Raw genomic sequence first — 17,937 nt, 5'->3', positions numbered from 1 at the left:
AAGGCTAGCTGGCTATCCCACCCAGTATGTAAACCAGCAAGCTGTCTTGAGGGATACTTTCCAAATTTGAGTTAAGAGACTACCCGGTGACTAGGTCAGCCCAAGAGCTTCTAATGCATGTGCTACAGATTTGGGGTTTTGACATGAGGGAAAATCTGGTCAAGAAATATTTCATATGTATGCTTAACAGGAGGTTTTAAAAAGTAAAAGTAGGGTGAAAGGTTCCATTAAATGCTACTGTCATTTAAAGGGTTTTAAAATTGCATCAGTTATTTTCTGCTGTATTTAAGACACTCTAATATAACATTTATAGCAAAATTGTGCTGTCAATGCCTTAAGAATGAGAACAAAATCTAGATCTCCACTCAGAGCCTCTCCATACCAAACAACAACAAAAAGCCCCACTCTGAACTAAATTAAATAGAGGAAATGGGAGTTGAGATTAGAATTTTAATTAACTAAGATGAATGAAAGTATTTTAATGTCCCACCACAGTTGGGTGTGTAAGAGAGGAAAAGAAATAAATGCTTTGGCAAAACACACTTATCAGTAATATTTCCAGATTTAGTTTCAGGGTCAGATAAAGTGATAATCATATTGTCCTGCACCTGGCCTATAGATATACTTGTCTCTAAATTGCTCTGGTGACTGCTCATGAAAATATACCTAAAGTTGTAATTAGGGAAATTTTGAAAAATCTTGACCAAGAAAACACAATGATAGAAAAAAAGATCAGCAGTTTAGATATCCAATAAGTCCTGGTAATGGTTCAGAACTTAAAGTAAAATCCAGTTTTCTTTAATGCTTAGTCTCTCCTAGCAATTTTTTTTAATGATGGAAAATGATGCTACCTATCTGTCGTAGAGCTAAATATATTTTGTGGGTAACTTTATGAATAAGTCGATGAGCTAACCAATAGGAAGGAGCTAGGGAAGAAAAGTGGAGGAAACAGGGAAATCACTGCCCAAGAGCCAACACTCATGTACTGATGAGGCAGAGGTGGGGGATTGGGAAGCATGCAATTTTTGCTAGTATCTCCGTTCTCAGACATCAGGACCATCCCAGTGAAAGCAGGTTTGTTAATAAATGATGTAGTGTGGTTGTTTTGTGGGTATATATTAATTTAAAACAGAGAGATACGAAAGCCAGTTCATTGACTGCCTTGAATTAAACTGTTTTCCCATTCAATCATCAAACCTATATTCAGACCTATTGGGTATAAGACAAAGAAGAAGGAAATATGAGAAAGATATGTTCTCAGCCCTCTAAGATCATAGATATAATCTTGTAGAGGAGGTGATAGACATTTGCAATAAAGAACACTTAACAAAAGGGTTAATGGAAGACAGTGCATCATTAGCCACCAAACAAATATTGGGGGAGTGTTAGGTGATGTATGAGTACAAATAAAGGTGGAAAATCAATGGGATCTGGGAAAGGCCTTTGTAGAAATAGCTCAATCTATCCTATCAGGTTTTCCATTATTTTTAAGGCAAATTTGCTTATTCTCTTCTCTGTGAACACAATTAAAAAGGAAATAATGCCATTCTATAACAAGAATCAATTTCAAGTCAGTCATTAGATAGAAAATTAAAATTTCTAGCACTTTTCATAGGTTTTCAAATATTTTTCCTAAAAATATCTAAGAGCCTGGAGTGGTGACTCACACCTGTTAATTCCAGCTACTCAGGAGGGTGAGGCCAGAAGATGGCTTAAGGCCAAGAGTGGGAGACCAGTGTCCCCAAGAAAACAAACCAAAAAACACCTGAAAGAGTCTTTCCGTTGTCAGAGACTAGAACTCATTAAATGTACCTGAATGCAGCTTTTGAATGTCAAGGACATGTACTTGACCCATTCAATAACAAAGTCCCTTACTGAACTATCCCTGCCAAGTTTTAAAAATTTATATTCAAGCTTTCTGAAATCTTAAATTTGCAGGTGCCTATTGACTTTCAGAAATAATCTACTTGTAAAAATGGACAAGAAGTTTACATTTATTTTAAGAAGGCTGTTTTAGTGTGGGAGGGTGGGGGATGTACGGACATGACAAATTATTACTCCAAAGGTCTTAGTTTTTGGTCCCCCCTTTAGAGACCGTTCTAAGGTTGTACTCAAGTCAAGGATAGAACCCAGGAACAGCCTTGGTTGGGTTTTCTGATCAGTGTCATAGTTTTTATAACACTGTATTCCTTTGACCCTTTCAGATGACTCTGTAAGCATGCCCAGTGTGGTAAGTGAACAAGAAGCTTACCTCCTGAGCGCCATTGGAAGGAGGCGGTTCTCCAGCCATGTCTCCAGCATGTCTGCACCTCAGGCTGAGGTGGGCATGTTACCCAGCCAGAGGTAAAGAGCCATGGCTATATTATACTCTGCGTTTGGGGGCAAAGATGAAAATTCTGAAAATACACTCTGTTATTCTACAAAGGCTGAAAGCAGTGGTAATGTTTTTAGAGAGATCATTCAACAAAGAACTTTTCAACTAGGTTCCTACACAGAACAATGTGCAGTTTTCTAAGCCAGACTAGTAGAAGAGATCTGAATTTCTAATCCAAGCATTGTCTCTCCTTAAAAATTTCCATAAATTCCATGGTCTTCTTTCTGGTTGTCGAATGACATTCTTGTATTTCAGATTTATCATTAGCTAAGGTAATAATGAGTGCTTGGCAAGAATATAGGACTTGCTTGATGTATTTGGTAAAGTTTAGGCTTCTGATATGTCATCAGTATTTAGTCAAAGATAGTGATGCTTCACCAAGCAGAAAAGGATCTATGCCACTATGTGTGACCTTGGGCAGGTCATTTAACAATAGCCCATAGTTTTCCCCTCTGTGAAATGTGGAAGTTGGCTAAAATTATCTTTTAATGTAACTTCTCTATCAATAGTTCTATGATTCCATGACCAAATCCTTTTACATATTTTCTTTATATGTTGTCTGCCTTCTAAGAATATAAGTAAAAAAATCTTCCAAGATATATACACATACAATAAAAGTACAATACAGAAAATGATCTGAGAAGAGTAAAAACATTATCTAAGAACCAGTGTTATGTTCACACCAGGAATTGAATTATTTCAAAGAATTGGCTTTATGTGCTTTTAATTATTAATAGTTTGTTGCTTATTTTTTAATACCTATAGAGTCATTGTGGTACAGTTCACATAAGGAAAATAATAAAAGTCAGGGCACATTGTAATGTTTAGATAAAAACCAGTTTATATGCAAGAATAATTATCTGTACCCAAATCCTTTAGTAAATGGTTCATGAACTACAAAGATGAAATAAAATTTGTGAAATAAAGCCCAAGTTTGGAGAATATCAAATAATAGGGGAAAATGATAAAAAATGATAAACAAGTAAAATGCATACTTTTTAAAAAGGCAATATTTTATGTAAGTGCCATTTAACTATTACAAAGGTTAATACTACATAAGCTTCCTATCATTGTAAGAGATTGTTTCACCTATTATTTGGTAATTTTCCTTTGAAAAGAAAGTCATAAACAAAATGTGTGAACAAAATCAGAGCCAAACAATAACTTGTGCAAAAAAAGATGGAAAGTCATATGAACAGTTAATATTGGTAGCTATTAATTTATTTTTAATTGCTAGCAATGTACAAGGTTCTATGAAGAATAAAAGAAAATAGCAATTTATTTAAAAGTTTTATTCAAGTTATAGAACTGTAGGAATTTTAAACAGAGTTTTCTTGTTTTTGTTGTTGTTGTTGTCACTTACCTAAAATAACCGGACCATCAGTTCTTTTTCTGTATATCCATTAAGGGGTTAACTTGTTTCCAGGGACAAAATTTGTCCTATTACAGACATATTAGAAATCCAGAAAAAATAATATAGTTAAACTCTTTGAGCTTGAGTCACATTTTGCAAAACTAGTTAAGATAATGCTGTCTTTGTACAATAGGGAAAGTGAGCCTCTGCCGGGGAACAGAGGTTATTTTTACAGTGTACAATTAGGTAAACCTCAATTCTTTGGGGGCAGGCACTCCACTTTTCTAAATGGTCTAATTCCATTCAATTTAACAAGTATTTATTGAGTGCCTCATGGGTGCTTAGCTCAATGCTAGGCACTGAAGAAAAGACAGAAAAAGTATGACAGCTTCTGTTCACAGATCTCAGTTCAGCTACATAAAAATAAACTGATAAACTATTTAATTATTCTCTCACCAACCTGATAGGTTTCTTCTTTTGGCATTTATAATTCAGTCACTAGAGGATGGAGAGTAAGGAGGTAAATGAGAGTTCTATGTGAATTTTCCAAGATATCTTCCTTCCGTTTGTTTACTTGCATTTTCATTGCAAAATTAGCAGGGGAAGTTGGGTTCTTTCTTTGCTTTTCTTAATGGCATCAGTTCCAAGAGCTTGGTTGTGGCAGTTCATGGTAAGTGGTTTCTGTGTGACAATGTCAGAATGCACAAGGTAGAAGCAGGGTCCTGGCTAACAACCATACATAAGACAGGTTAAAAATAATAACCACCTAGCCAATGGTTACCAAAGGGAAGGATAGTTTCATCTTCTCCAGATTCATTCTGCAATGCGTTTCAGAGCTCACAGGTCCATTTGGAGTTCATTTTAACTCTTGACCAATGAATAGATCACTCTGAGAGCTGTATCCATCCAAAGTCCTTCCTCCCCCATTGCCTTGAGTCCTATGTCTTGACAAACCCAGCACAAGGTGAAATGGTTGACTGTCTCCTTTCCTTCCTTGTTCTGTTAAATCTATTTATTTTTGGTTCTTGGAAGCAGAAAATTGCATGCCTTTTTTCTTTTTTTTTCATTTTCTTTCCCTAAATGCTTCATCTCCCTACCCCTCCTGCAGTGAACCTAATGTCCTCGATGACTCCCAGGGCCTGGCCGCTGAAGGCAGCCTCTCTAGGTACAGTGTCAATGCTACCTGTCTATTGGTGTCTGTGCTGGGAAACTAGCTGTTCCCTGTCTCCTCTGTCTCTCTGTCTTCTCTGTCTCTTCTCGCCCCGTCTTGATATCTATTTCCATTTCTTGCCCTTTGTTGTTCATAAACATACGAGCCTGGAAGTCAAAGGTGTAGCAAACCCTCCTTCATTTTCAGCTTCAGAGCGCAATCACAAATGGCCTTAAAAGCTTACTAAAAACAAACAAACAAATTGTAGAATTTTCTATGGGGCTTGAATCCTATGAGTATCTAAAAAGTTTGATATGCCAAACGTCAAATTTATCCCACCTAATCATTCCCTCCCATGGTGATATTCATTAAGAATTGTTTTTCAGGGATCCTTTAATTTAATATAGCTCCATCATCAGGAAGCCCCTTACTAAATCAAGACAGGTCTTTTAGCTAATACCATTGATGGTAAGAAAACAACGATGCGTTAGGAAGAATAGCAATGTTGATACAATTTATATACTGTACTTCCTTCTTTTTGATGCATGCTATTTGGCAGGCTCTTATAGTAGCTTGTTGAAGCAACACTTATATAAAGAATCTCTGTTCTAGCACCAAGGTGACTCCCAAACTTGCCATGAAATATCAGACACAAACATTTCTTGGTAAGTAAGAGAAGTCATATGATGCCAGCGAAATAATGTCTTGACTAATAGTTTAAAGCTTCAGAAAAGGGGACTGCACCTTTAACACTCAGATAAACCACGTCAAACATTCCTAATCTTGTGCTGTTGATTCACACCTCTCAACTAATCCTCATTAGGGGTAAGGCTTCTTGTTCATCCTTAGAGTGTCTTTGTTCCATCTCAAGAGAAAACGTTCCTTTTCAGGTCTGCATTACATAGTGAGTACAAGATACCTGTGTTTATTGCTTTATCACAAAGATGAGGAAATGTTGAGAGGCTGTTCCTGTGAAAAGTTGTCTTTTCTTTTCTTTGCATCTTGTTCAGATTTCACATTTTCTTTTGCAATTGAAAATGGGAAACATAGTCCATCATTGAGTGTATCTTTTTTTTAATTTATTTACCAGATCCATAATTCATGACATTCGTGTTTGCGAGCCCTCACCTTGACAGATCAGTCTCTTATTGGTGGTAAATGTGGAAGTGCTGCGAAGTGCAGGCAGTTCCATTAGCAGGAGCTTTGGGGGCAAGGAGGAAGTTGAGAAACAAACCATCCACAAAAGGGCTTCCCTTAATTGTCGGCAGTCTTTGAAGAGATTTGAACCAAGTCTAGCAGGGTGACCATTGCTTTCAAAGAATGCATTTATTTAATGCTTAAAATTACATAAGGGATAGGAGAACCTTGATTAGAAGATAATTTCAGTGACCTACTGAGCAGAAAGGATTAAATCAGACTTCCGTTTAGCTGGCTTTGTGCTGGAGCTTTTCTAATTAGGCCAAATACTACTCTCGATGAGTAAGTACTAGTGCAGGGGTGGTGAGAAGAGGCAGGAGTTTGAGTTGGCCCTCTTTGGCGGGCTCAGGGTTCAGATGACTGATTTGTAGTTATCTAAACCAGCTTAGTTAGTCTACCCTGGTTCCAGTATCAATGGGAATAAACCCAAAGCTTTTGCTAAGTGAGACTGGTTCCGAAGCAAAGGTATAGATTTTGTCTACAACTGAATTAGTCAATCATGTCAGTACTTTGATGACTGTCTTAGATCAACTGTTGTTGGTCTGTTGTTCCTGTAACTGTTGCGTTTTAGTTCTGGGTATCAGACACCCAGACTCAGTTGTGGTCATTAAGAAATGAAAAGATGAGGCATTCATTCTGGATTCTGAAATAATTATGTTAACGCAGAGGCATCCCACCAACCAGTAGCACATCCACCTTTGCCATATCCTGCAAATCTCTCGAACTCCATCATGTCACCGAGTTCTCTTTGGAGGAGAGGAACTTTTGCCATTTACTAGGAGGTGGGTCTACAAAATAGGATATATGCTTTTTATATTTGGTTTCCAGGTTTTCTTATTTTTGGCATGAGACTTCTTTATGCTGCAGACTCTTAAAATCCTAAAGCAGTAAGGCATTAACCAAGTAAATTACATTTAGCACACACTCCAACACTCAGGAACTAAAATACACCCAAAATAGTCCTAAGAAAAATCTGGCTGCAAAGCTTAGAGAATATCAGGAAGCATGCCCAGGGGGAAATAATAAATCCTGCTCCTCTCACCACCGGCCCATAACATTTTGCTAAACTTTCATGAGAATTTGCTTTTGAAAAAAAACATTTGTTTTAGACAAAAAGGGCAAGTTGGACTAAGTGGGCTAAATGAGGAAGAGACCAAGATAACCTGATGAATAGGTAGAAACCAATAAAATTTTATACACCTATTGAAAATTACTTCAAGGATTTCTTTTCTTTTTTTCAACTTATCACTTCTTTCAGGATACTTCTAGGATTTTTTAAAAACTGTGCAAACTGGTTTCTTTGAAAGATTCATTCGAAGAAATAGCCTGTTAGAAACATTGTGCTCTTGAGAAATACTGAAATAATGTTCCATGGGAGAATTCTCTAGAGAGAATTTTATACTTGTAAGTTTTTATACTTACAAGTATAAAAACTCATTATAGATGTTTCTTCCCCGTCCCTGCCCCCAAATATACACATACTATGGAAATATTTTCTCTCTAGAAAAATAGAGACACAACAGAAGTTACTCAAGCACTTAAGACCAGATGTTTATACCAGACAATTAGATTTTGGTTAGACATGTTAAACATTTTGAAGGGCAGGAATTGACATTCAACTCTAATTTTAAAAAAAGAGAATATAGGCCGGGCGCGGTGGCTCACGCCTGTAATCCTAGCACTCTGGGAGGCCGAGGTGGGCGGATCGTTTGAGCTCAGGAGTTCGAGACCAGCCTGAGCAAGAGCGAAACCCCATCTCTACTAAAAATAGAAAGAAATTATATGGACAGCTAAAAATATATATAGAAAAAATTAGCCGGGCATGGTGGCACATGCCTGTAGTCCCAGCTACTCGGGAGGCTGAGACAGGAGGATCCCTTGAGCTCAGGAGTTTGAGGTTGCTGTGAGCTAGGCTAACGCCACGGCACTCACTCTACCCTGGGCAACAGAGTGAGACTCTGTCTCAAAAAAAAAAAAAAAAAAAAAGAGATTATAATGCTATTTGATTGTATAAGGGTAATTTTAAATCACAGTGAAAAATAAGGATGTTTGAATAAGACTATATAGTCTAAGTAAGATGAAATAAAATAGTTTATTTAGTGGAACCCATTGTATGATCATCCACAGTTTTCAAGTATAAAAATTTGGCAAGTACTTTCAAAGTACAAAGAAAAAAATTAAAACAACCTTTTTATGTAGCTGAGAGTTAATGGCTAAGAAAATGTGCATTGTGATACACAGATATGTACTTTGCCATTCTTTGCTAATTCAGTTCTCACAGGATATCTAAGATCTAGATTATTCTATTCCCCCTTTCGATCTGACTCCAGCCTCTAAGCTCTAAATTCTGTGGCCCTTAAAATATATTCTCGTGGATGTTGTGGAGGCTAAGTAAAATCTAAACAATAACCTTGTATTGGGAGAGGGGAAATTAGGATTTAGTCTACTGTTTACTTCCCCGTTCCCTATAAATGCCTTATCGCTCCTTTGGGAGCTTTATGCTTTCTCATCACAAGGCAATTGCTCGGTAAATGGCTATCCTGTGTATCTTGTGTTTCTCCTCTACATTTCTATAACCATATTAAAAGTGAAACCAAAGCACAGAAAAAAGCAATGAAAATACTAATCCCCTTTTCCGTGTGCTGGTCTTACCCAGTGCTTCTACTTAAAATCAATCTACAATGTTTTTGTAATATTGAGATGAATGATGTGACTTTTTATTGCATTGCTGAATGGCCCCTTGTTCATCTACCTTTTATTTTAAGAAATATTATTAGGTGTGTGTTCCGTTAGGATATGCACACATATTTATATACTACAATTTGGGCCAATCATGGGGACACAGGGGAAAAGAGGTAATTTGTATCTCTTCCTAATATTGCCTAAATTCCCTTAGTTTGTAAATTACTTCTTTGCATTTCAAATAAGATGTTTTTGTTTTGTGTGAACAGTTTAAGTCACACCAGTTGTACCAAGCCCCAGTTACATTTACTTCTCTAACACCTAGACCATTATACAGTTTGCCATAGTGATATTTTTCAGTGATTCAAAAATATAAGAGATGATTTATTTCCAAATATGTTGGAAGATGTTAGCTTCAATTTAGAAAGTTTTATTTGCTTATATTCTTATTATTTCACCTTATTACTTAACCAAAACAGTGGAAATCAGCCATATCTCATTCCCAAGAATAAAAATTTCAGGAAAGCATTTTTCTCCATGAGTTACAGTTTTTAAAACTTGCCCCACTACTCTGACATATCTTGACAGAGTCTCAACTTTTCGGAGTTATTTTTTATGACAGTGATATGTGAAATAGTGATTTAGTTATTCAAAAGGATTCAATGGCCTACTGGAATATAATATTTTAAAATTTGAGCCTATCAAATAAAACAATATTTCCCTAAAGGGGAAAATAATTTTGATTATTGCAGTTGTGGTAGATGAGGACTATGATGGGACTGTTTCAAAAAATTCAAATAGAAACTAGGGTGTAACATAGAGTGGTGCTTAATGCAAACACCTTGGTCTTCTCTTGGTTCATTTTAGTATTGCACATCTTACAGTCATGCATCACAAATCCTTCAGATGACTGAAATATCATATGATGGGGAGAGAAGCTAAATTGAAACTACTTTTTATTTGCAACTTCAATTTGATATAGACCCCAGAAAAAGAAATGTGTCTAAATTATGCCTGTTATTAACTTTTCTGGCTGTTTATTTTTAATGTGTCCTAACTGTATACAAGTTAAGGCAGCCTTTGATATTCCAAATATAAAATCACATTTTTAGGGAGAGTGTAATTATCAGCTGGGATGTATTTCCAAGGATATGTTTTGTAATTTCATCTTTGATGTGTGCATTCCATGATAAAATACTATATCATTTTCATAGAACTAAAGCTATCAATTTGATACATTTTTTAGATATAAGCCTCTCTATCCACAGAGAAAATTTTGATGCTTATGATCCTCTTGGAATAATCATCATGAAATTATCATTACATTTTGACATTTAACACTCCCTGAGTAACATGTATTTCTTTTCTTTTCTTTTCTTGCACCATTTTTTCTCACAATCTCAGATTACTGAATAAAAATGAGACAAGTGGACTGCCTCGATTTCATTTTCTCTGCCCAATTATTTTCCAAACATTTTATTACCTACTTCCTTTTAGTATTCTAGAAGCAATAAACTCACTACAAATCAAATGTAAAACAAGGAAGCATGCTATATATATCACTTTTCATGTTCAAACCATTTTACATCAATTGACTTCTTTTCTCTACCTTAATGGGAGGTCGTTGGTAAGTATTAACCTCCCTTTATGGCCAAGGGAACTGAGGTAACATTTAGTTATCAATGAAGAATCCATTCCAATGAAAGCTTTGCTTGGTATTGGGAGAAACTTGTTTCTACTTTTGTGCATATGGTTAATTGAATGCTCTTTCCAATTTAACAGACACGTCCGTGTTAAAATGTATAATTAATCAGGAGATGTCATTTCAGACATGCCAGCAACATAGTTTGGATTGCTTATCAGAATTTATTGCTTTGTTCCTTTGGGGTAATTTTCTTTCCTCACAGAAAGGTCATATATATGCTACAAGGTTATATATGTATAAGGATAAAGTACATTGATCTTTTGAACTGGATATTCAGGAGAACAAGAAAGTTCAAAAACATGTTTTGGTACTCTTTATGGGATTTTGTGATTGGGTACCCCAAATGGTATAATTACATCTCTATTTCATAAAAATTTTGATGAACCCCATTTGGGAATTATTGATCTTCTTCTAGTGGAAATGTAAGACTTTTAAAAAATGACAGATATGACTGTGTCAACTATGTGATGATTAACCAGTTGTTAACACAAAAGGGGAAACATCTGATTGCCCATCCTGCCACCAATTTCTCTCCCTCCAACTGCAGCTAGGTATTTAGATAGCTCATTTTTTTAAAACAAATTGAAATAAATAGATATAGTCTCACTTTCTTTTTCCTAGACAGTTGCTGACTTTGGATTCCTCTGTGGAATATTTTACACTAAAAACTATCTGTAGATGACTCTCCTTTTGCAAAGGCAAAGCAGAAATTAATTACCCATTAACCAAATAATCACATTGACATCATCCACAGAATTACAGTGTTCTCTGGGGCACAGTATATTTCTTTTTTTCACCCCCACTCTCATTATAAATATCTATTATACATGCATGCAGAATGATAAAGGACCATGGGCCCATAGTAGTATTTTCAGCTTCACCTAACACTAAAATAGCAACCACTTCCAGTCATTTTTGCATATGAAAGACACACATACACAGTAAATTTGGGGGGAGCAGGTTGTTCCTTTTATAAACTGCACAGTATGTTTGAGTGCAGTTACTCAATGTTAAAGCTCCTGAGTTGTAATGATAGCTTAAAGACTTTGCCATTGACACCAGGACTGAAGGTCAAAAAGAAAATAATAATAAAAAAAAAAAAGACTTTGCCAGCCTTTTAAATCTAAGACTATTTTAAAAGAACATTTAATTGTCTACCCATGTGACTATTCATTTATTCAGTAGTCACAGAGACTTCAGGCTGCAAACATGTGTTGAATGTGCCCCTTCACCCAAATGGATTCTGTGTCTGATGTGTTTGATATTTGTCCATCTTATTTTCATTTAAATTGCAATTTTAAAAAAGGTGTTCCCATCCATGTAATAGAGTTGTTTGTGTTTGTTTGTCACTACCTTTTCCCTTCCCCTTGGAAAAAAAATTGAGATTAGAATATGACATCTTAAACCTTTTGGTGGCTTCCAAACCATGGGTGTGATCAAACCAATGTTTTGCTGAATGATAGATACGGCAGCAGTGATTGAAAACCGAATCTCAATTTTGGCAGCTTGGGGCTATAAGGCCTTTTCCTCCCTCCCAAACCTTTGAAAACCCCTATCCCAGGGACTCTTTCCCAACCATCCTTCAAAGATAATGGTATCTTTGAAGTGACTGTGTCATATAAGTGATTTTGGCTAACACCCACCAGAGAATGGTCTTCTGTACTCTCTCCAGGGTACACTAACATTGTTGATGCTTGACAGGGTGGCAAGTGTACAGAGTGAACCTGGCCAACAGAACCTCCTTGTTCAGCAGCCACTGGGGAGGAAGAGGGGCCTGAGGCAGGTAAGCAGACCCTGAATAGGCAAGAGAATCATCCTATGAAATGGAAGCTCTATTCAATTTTTAATGTGCATGTATATTAAGATTATATTTTACCTTCTCCCTATCTGAAATAAGCAGTACAGAGCAACTTTAAAATATGGTAAGTACTTGGGCACAAGCTGAGCATTTTAAGCTTCTATTTTAGCTTTGAATATTCTTATTGGCAAAGCCAATGACTTAATAAAGTGAGCCTGTAACTCTATTTGTTCCCTATCCAGAAACTAACTTTCCCAGCCAAACTTACTGACGGAGATTTGTTATACAGTTTATGAAATGAATGTTTCTGCATAGAGGCAAAGACAAAGAAGTCCTTTCTTCCTCATTTTGAGATTAATGATTTAATTTAAAACAAACTGGAGTAAGGGTCATCTTTACCAATTTCCTTAGGTAGAATTCTTGTATGTTACTTTCTAAATAAAAATCTAAACGAGGCTTTTCAGTGTTGCTTCAGTGGGAGCTTCCCAGTTGTGATTCAGGTACCACATACTTAGCCAGCAATAGTTTTTTTTTTTTTTTTAATAAATCTCCCCTTTGAAAGTTAGCATATATATATTCAACTACAATTTTTAGATGAGCAAAGGTTGATCAGTAAGCAATAATTATTAGTTTTGCATCCTAAAATCCCTGAAATTCTCAAATTTACAATTTAAATTATGTTAATTAATGTTACTGGGATAGATAAAGGAGTAATAGCCAGGAGATGAATTGGTGAAAGAAGATGCCAGAAGAAAATACTTGTAGTTAAATAAGCAGAAAGAAGTTTATCAGCTATAGATGTAAGGAACAACTTTAAGAGTCCACAGACACATAAATTTAAAAAACAACTATATAGTCAGAATCCTCTGAGCATAGTGTTTCCTCCCAGGCAGTTAGACCCTCCTGCAAGTTTATTTTGCCTATTCTCTTTAGCTGAGACGTCCTCTACTATCACGTCAGAAGACTCAGACTGAATCCAAAAATCGTCACGCAGCTCGGCTGTCGACCACTCGCAGGAGCATTCAACCTAAAACGAAGCCATCTGGTGAGGCCTCCTGTGTCCCCTCCAACTATACCATGGACTTGATACCATGCGACTCAGCCAGGAAGGCCTGAAAAAACTGAGCTGATGCAGATAAGCACACCTTTGGGGAGGTTAAGATAAGGGAAGAAGTTTCTCAGAAAATTTTAGTGCCTTTTTTCCTTCTTGCCTTCCCCAACTCCTGTCCCTACCCCTATGAAACTAGGTAAATGGAAGAGCTCAAGGTAAACCACTAATACTATTAAACTTGGCCATAGAGGCTTGTGTTTTCTTTATTCAAACCAAGAACAGGGTTTGTTATATGTACTACTGAAGATAAAGGTATGATGAGTAATAGAGACTTTTAAGTCCTGTTGGCAGGTGTTCTGAGGAATGCTCAAGTTCCACCTAATGCTCCATGAAAATCTTGTTTTAGGCCATTTTATATAAAAATGATTTTTCTACCCAAGTCCTACTCTTTGTAAGAAGATGAAATCAAACATGTACAAAATAATCAAACATGCTCTCATTTATTAATAAGCCAGCAATGTCTTTATTAAGAAAAGCTAGGTGACACTGGTTAAAACCAATTATTAAGCACTAACAGTGTATTTTCCCCAATTTCCCCCCACCTACTGCCTCACCTCTGACCTACAGCGGATCAGAAAAGATCTGTGACCTTCATTGAGGCTCAGCCAGAGCCAGCAGCTGCCCCAACAGAGGCACATCCTGCCACAGGTCAACCACAGGGCTGCAGCCCAGCTCCATCTAGGAAACCAGAAAAAATGGACGATCCAGTCCTCACGTCTTCCCCTGCCATAGTTGTTGCGGATCTCCACAGCCTGTCTCCCAAGCAGGTGAGGGCGATAGAGAAACGGGCAAGGCTTGCTCACTGCATACTTATTTCTAGGAACCACTTGGATATGCAAATTTATTCCACATAATTAAGTCTGGGTCTGCAATGCCTTGTTATCCCAACAGACACTGGTCCTGCCATCATGAAAAAGAAAATCTATATAAAGCATATTGGCCGGGTGCGGTGGCTCACGCCTATAATCCTAGCACTCTGGGAGGCCTAGGCGGGAGGATTGTTTGAGCGCAGGAGTTCGAGACCAGCCTGAGCAAGAGCGAGACCCCGTCTCTACTAAAAATAGAAAGAAATTAGCTGGACAACTAAAAATATATAGAAAAAATTAGCCGAGCATGGTGGCGCATGTCTGTAATCCCAGCTACTTGGGAGGCTGAGGCAGAAGGATTGCTTAAGCCCAGGAGTTTGAGGTTGCTGTGAGCTAGGCTGACGCCACGGCACTCACTCTAGCCTGGGCAACAGAGTGAGACTCTATCACAAAAAAAAAAAAAAAAAAAAAACAGCATATGGCCAGGAATATATCTACTTAAGAAGGACCAAGAGAAGTCTCCATATTTTTAGTTACGAAAAATCTAAGAGAACTCGGGATTCGGGGGCAAGGGCAATATACGTAACCTAAACTTTTATACCCCCACAATATGCTGAAATAAGAATAAAAAAAAAAAATTTAAGAGAAAATACCTCACAGCTAAAATAACCATTGGAAGCAGGTATATACAGCTTGAGCATCCCTAACCTGACAATGCAAAATTGAAAATGTTCTAAAATTCAAAACTTTTTTTATTTTTATTTTTTGGTGGTTTAAGCAACAGAAGGTTATTGTCTCACAGCTGTGGAGGCTAGAAGTCTGAAATCAAGGTGTTATCAGGGTTGATTTCTGTTCTTTGCCTCTCTTTATGGTGATGGCTAGTAATCTAGAGCATTCCTTTGGTTGTAGATTCAGTATTCCAATTTCTGTTTCTGTCTTCACATGGTGTTCTTCTCATGTCTCAAAACTTTTTGAGTGCTGATATGACACTCTCAGAAAATGCTCAAAGACTCTGGGAAGCTGAGGTAGGAGGATTGCTTGAGCTCAGGAGAGTGAGACCCCATCTCTACTAAAAATAGAAGGAAATTAGCCAGACAACTAAAAATAGAAAAAATTAGCCAGGCATGGTGGCGCATGCCTGTAGTCCCTTCCAGGTACCCGAGAGGCTGAGGCAGAAGGATTGCTAGAGCCCAGGAGTTTGAGGTTGCTGTGAGCTAGGTTGACGCCACGGCACTCTAACCCAGGCAACAGAGTGAGACTCTGTCTCAAAAAAAAAGAAAAGAAAAAAGAAAGAAAATGCTCATTAGAGCATTTCAAATTTCAGATTTTCATATTAGGGATGCTCAGCCAGGTAAGTATAAATGCAAATATTCCAAAATCAAAAAAAATCTGAAATCTGAAACACTTCTGATTCCAAGCATTTCACATGAGAGATACTCAACCTGTAATACATAGCTGAAAAATAGTTCAACTAAAAAATAATGAAGTTACCAATTTAGACAAAGCCTTTAAATATTGAGCCTTCTGAGAAAGTTTTTGTTTTAATCTTTTCCCACATTGTTTTGATATTTTTCTTGTTGCTTTGATTTTTTCCTTCCTTTGATTTTAATAAATGAATTCCTATAGGTTCCACATTCTTCTCATGTGGTATTTAAAGAAAACTAAAAGGCAATATTACTATTTACGTTTGTATAGTCTTTAAGGCTTAAAGAGCATTTCAACACTTACCATTATTATCTCATTTAATCCTCACAGTCTACAAGGTAAGCAAAACAAAAAATTATGCTCACGTTACAGGTTAGAAAAACAAGGCTTAGAAAGTTGGAAGGGTCTATATAAAATCTTACCTATGACAAAGGCTACAACTGGGACTGGCCTTCTGGTTCCTTAGATAACAGCTAGACAACATTTTTCAATATTCTTCTCTGGTATCCAGCCTACCTTTCCATGATGTTATGATCCTTTTGATCATAGAGTGAGGCCATCTCCACTGAAGAAGGAGAAAAGAAGGAGGACACAGACGCACAAGGTGCTACAGCACTTAGTCCGCTCTCTACTCGACTCTCAGACCCTGATGACTTCACAGGCCTGGAGACATCCAGCCTCCTACAGCATGGAGACACTGTCCTTCACATCAGCGAGGAAAATGGCATGGAGAACCCTCTGCTGTCCAGCCAGTTCACTTTTACTCCCACTGAGCTGGGGGAGACAGATGTAGTCCTAGATGAATCTCATGTTTAATTCTGAAACTTGTTAGGACTGCAGGTGTAGAGGAGAAATGGAAGGGATCCCTCTTTTAAAAGTTGAATAATTTTGCTTAAAAAAAGATTAATTACAAAAGAGCACTTTACATCCAATGGGTAGCACAAATCTAAGTAGATTTTGTTGCCAATATGCATAATATTTCATAAACATCTTAGAAATCAATGGCTAAAAGGATTTAGTTGTATGAAAATCATAAAAACCAGGGAGGAATAAGGGGAAAGAGCCATTTCACTGCACGTTGTTTATGAGTCAAGAAGCTTTCAGCAGTTAAAAATACATACTATTACAGTGCTGCTTTCATAGAAATATTAACAAATAATATGTTCTAAAAAGAGAATGCAATTTTCTGAAATTACTCACATTATACATCTCATGTAAATGTTTATTTTTATAGTTTTAAAAATATTAAATCAGGTGGCTATACAAGTAGCAATTTACATAAAAATAATGAATAAGAAAATATTAGTTTTGGGAGACTAAATAACAAATAAATCTGCAGCCATTTTTGTTTTTATCAATAATACAGCCATTTAGAAGAAGAAACAAATAATATATTTAGAGTTGTGAACTTTTCAATATTTATTTTTTAATTGCCATTTTCATTGCATGTTGTAAGTCAAAATGCTAATGCCATAAGATCATTCCATTTAATAATCAATCACATTAGGCAGAATATTCTAGAAATTATCAGATATAATTCTGAATTAAGAAGAATTTAAACAGTCTATCCAGCTATAAAAACTAAATGTAAATGTAGTAACTTAAAAGAGATGGTATTCCTACTTCTAGCCCTGACAGCATAAATGCCAAGATTAGGAAATACTGAGAAATGTGATTACTTTTCCTTACATTATCCCGTGCCTGCCCTTGAGGGCATATTTTCAGATATTAAGGTTAGTATTGTAAGAATTGGTTCAGTAAAATAACTTTTTCTCAATAGTAACAATATTCTGAAGATCCTTAGAACATCTAAGTTTATGAGGAATAAAACATAAAGTAAGCAACTCTTCATAGACACAGCCAGCTTGTATATTTTACAAATAAATCTTTAATTTGAGGTTCGGTAACTTCAAGACAAGTATAAAATTTAGAAGGCTTGTGAGGCCAATACTTAGTGTGTTATTGATCCTATAGTAGGGTTGGGCATCATATAGTTCAAAATTGAGTTTCAAAAGTTTAACAGTTTGTATTAGAAAACTGTGACATAACTACTAAGCATATAAAAAACTCATATACATAAACTAAATTGGTATGGTGGTGTATGTGCGTGTGTGCGTGTGTGCGTGTATGTGTGTTTTAGTTCTCGATTTGAAGTTAAATATAGACTTTGATTATATTGCAATGAGTTTAAAACATTCTGTATGCTTAAACTTTGACTATGTTGGCTATGAAATGTATATATATAAAGAGGATACCTACTAAACCCACCCTAATCATAAAGGCAAATTATTTTTTGTTAGAATTGCTTATTAAATAGACATTGTTTATATTTTCA

General features: G+C 36.4%; 1 protein-coding gene across 3 annotated transcripts in view; it reads left to right on the top strand.

The window, feature by feature from the left end:
- UNC80 (unc-80 homolog, NALCN channel complex subunit) overlaps nt 1-16,418 on the top strand; it is a 194,559-nt gene extending 178,141 nt beyond the window's left edge. For 2 of the 3 annotated variants that reach the window (XM_069467676.1, XM_069467685.1), the window contains 6 exons: nt 2,205-2,343; nt 4,837-4,893; nt 12,164-12,245; nt 13,194-13,305; nt 13,939-14,138; nt 16,152-16,418. In XM_069467676.1, coding sequence (XP_069323777.1) covers nt 2,205-2,343; nt 4,837-4,893; nt 12,164-12,245; nt 13,194-13,305; nt 13,939-14,138; nt 16,152-16,418 — 857 coding nt within the window. The remainder of the gene's footprint in view (nt 1-2,204; nt 2,344-4,836; nt 4,894-12,163; nt 12,246-13,193; nt 13,306-13,938; nt 14,139-16,151) is intronic. The other variant, XM_069467694.1, reaches the window with a different exon arrangement.
- Nucleotides 16,419-17,937: the final 1,519 nt, after the last annotated feature.

Source organism: Eulemur rufifrons, chromosome 1 (genome assembly GCF_041146395.1).
Source record: "Eulemur rufifrons isolate Redbay chromosome 1, OSU_ERuf_1, whole genome shotgun sequence".
Taxonomy (NCBI): Eukaryota; Metazoa; Chordata; class Mammalia; order Primates; family Lemuridae; genus Eulemur; species Eulemur rufifrons.
Note: the sequence above shows the minus strand (reverse complement) of the source record. Positions and strands in the feature narration are given on the sequence as shown.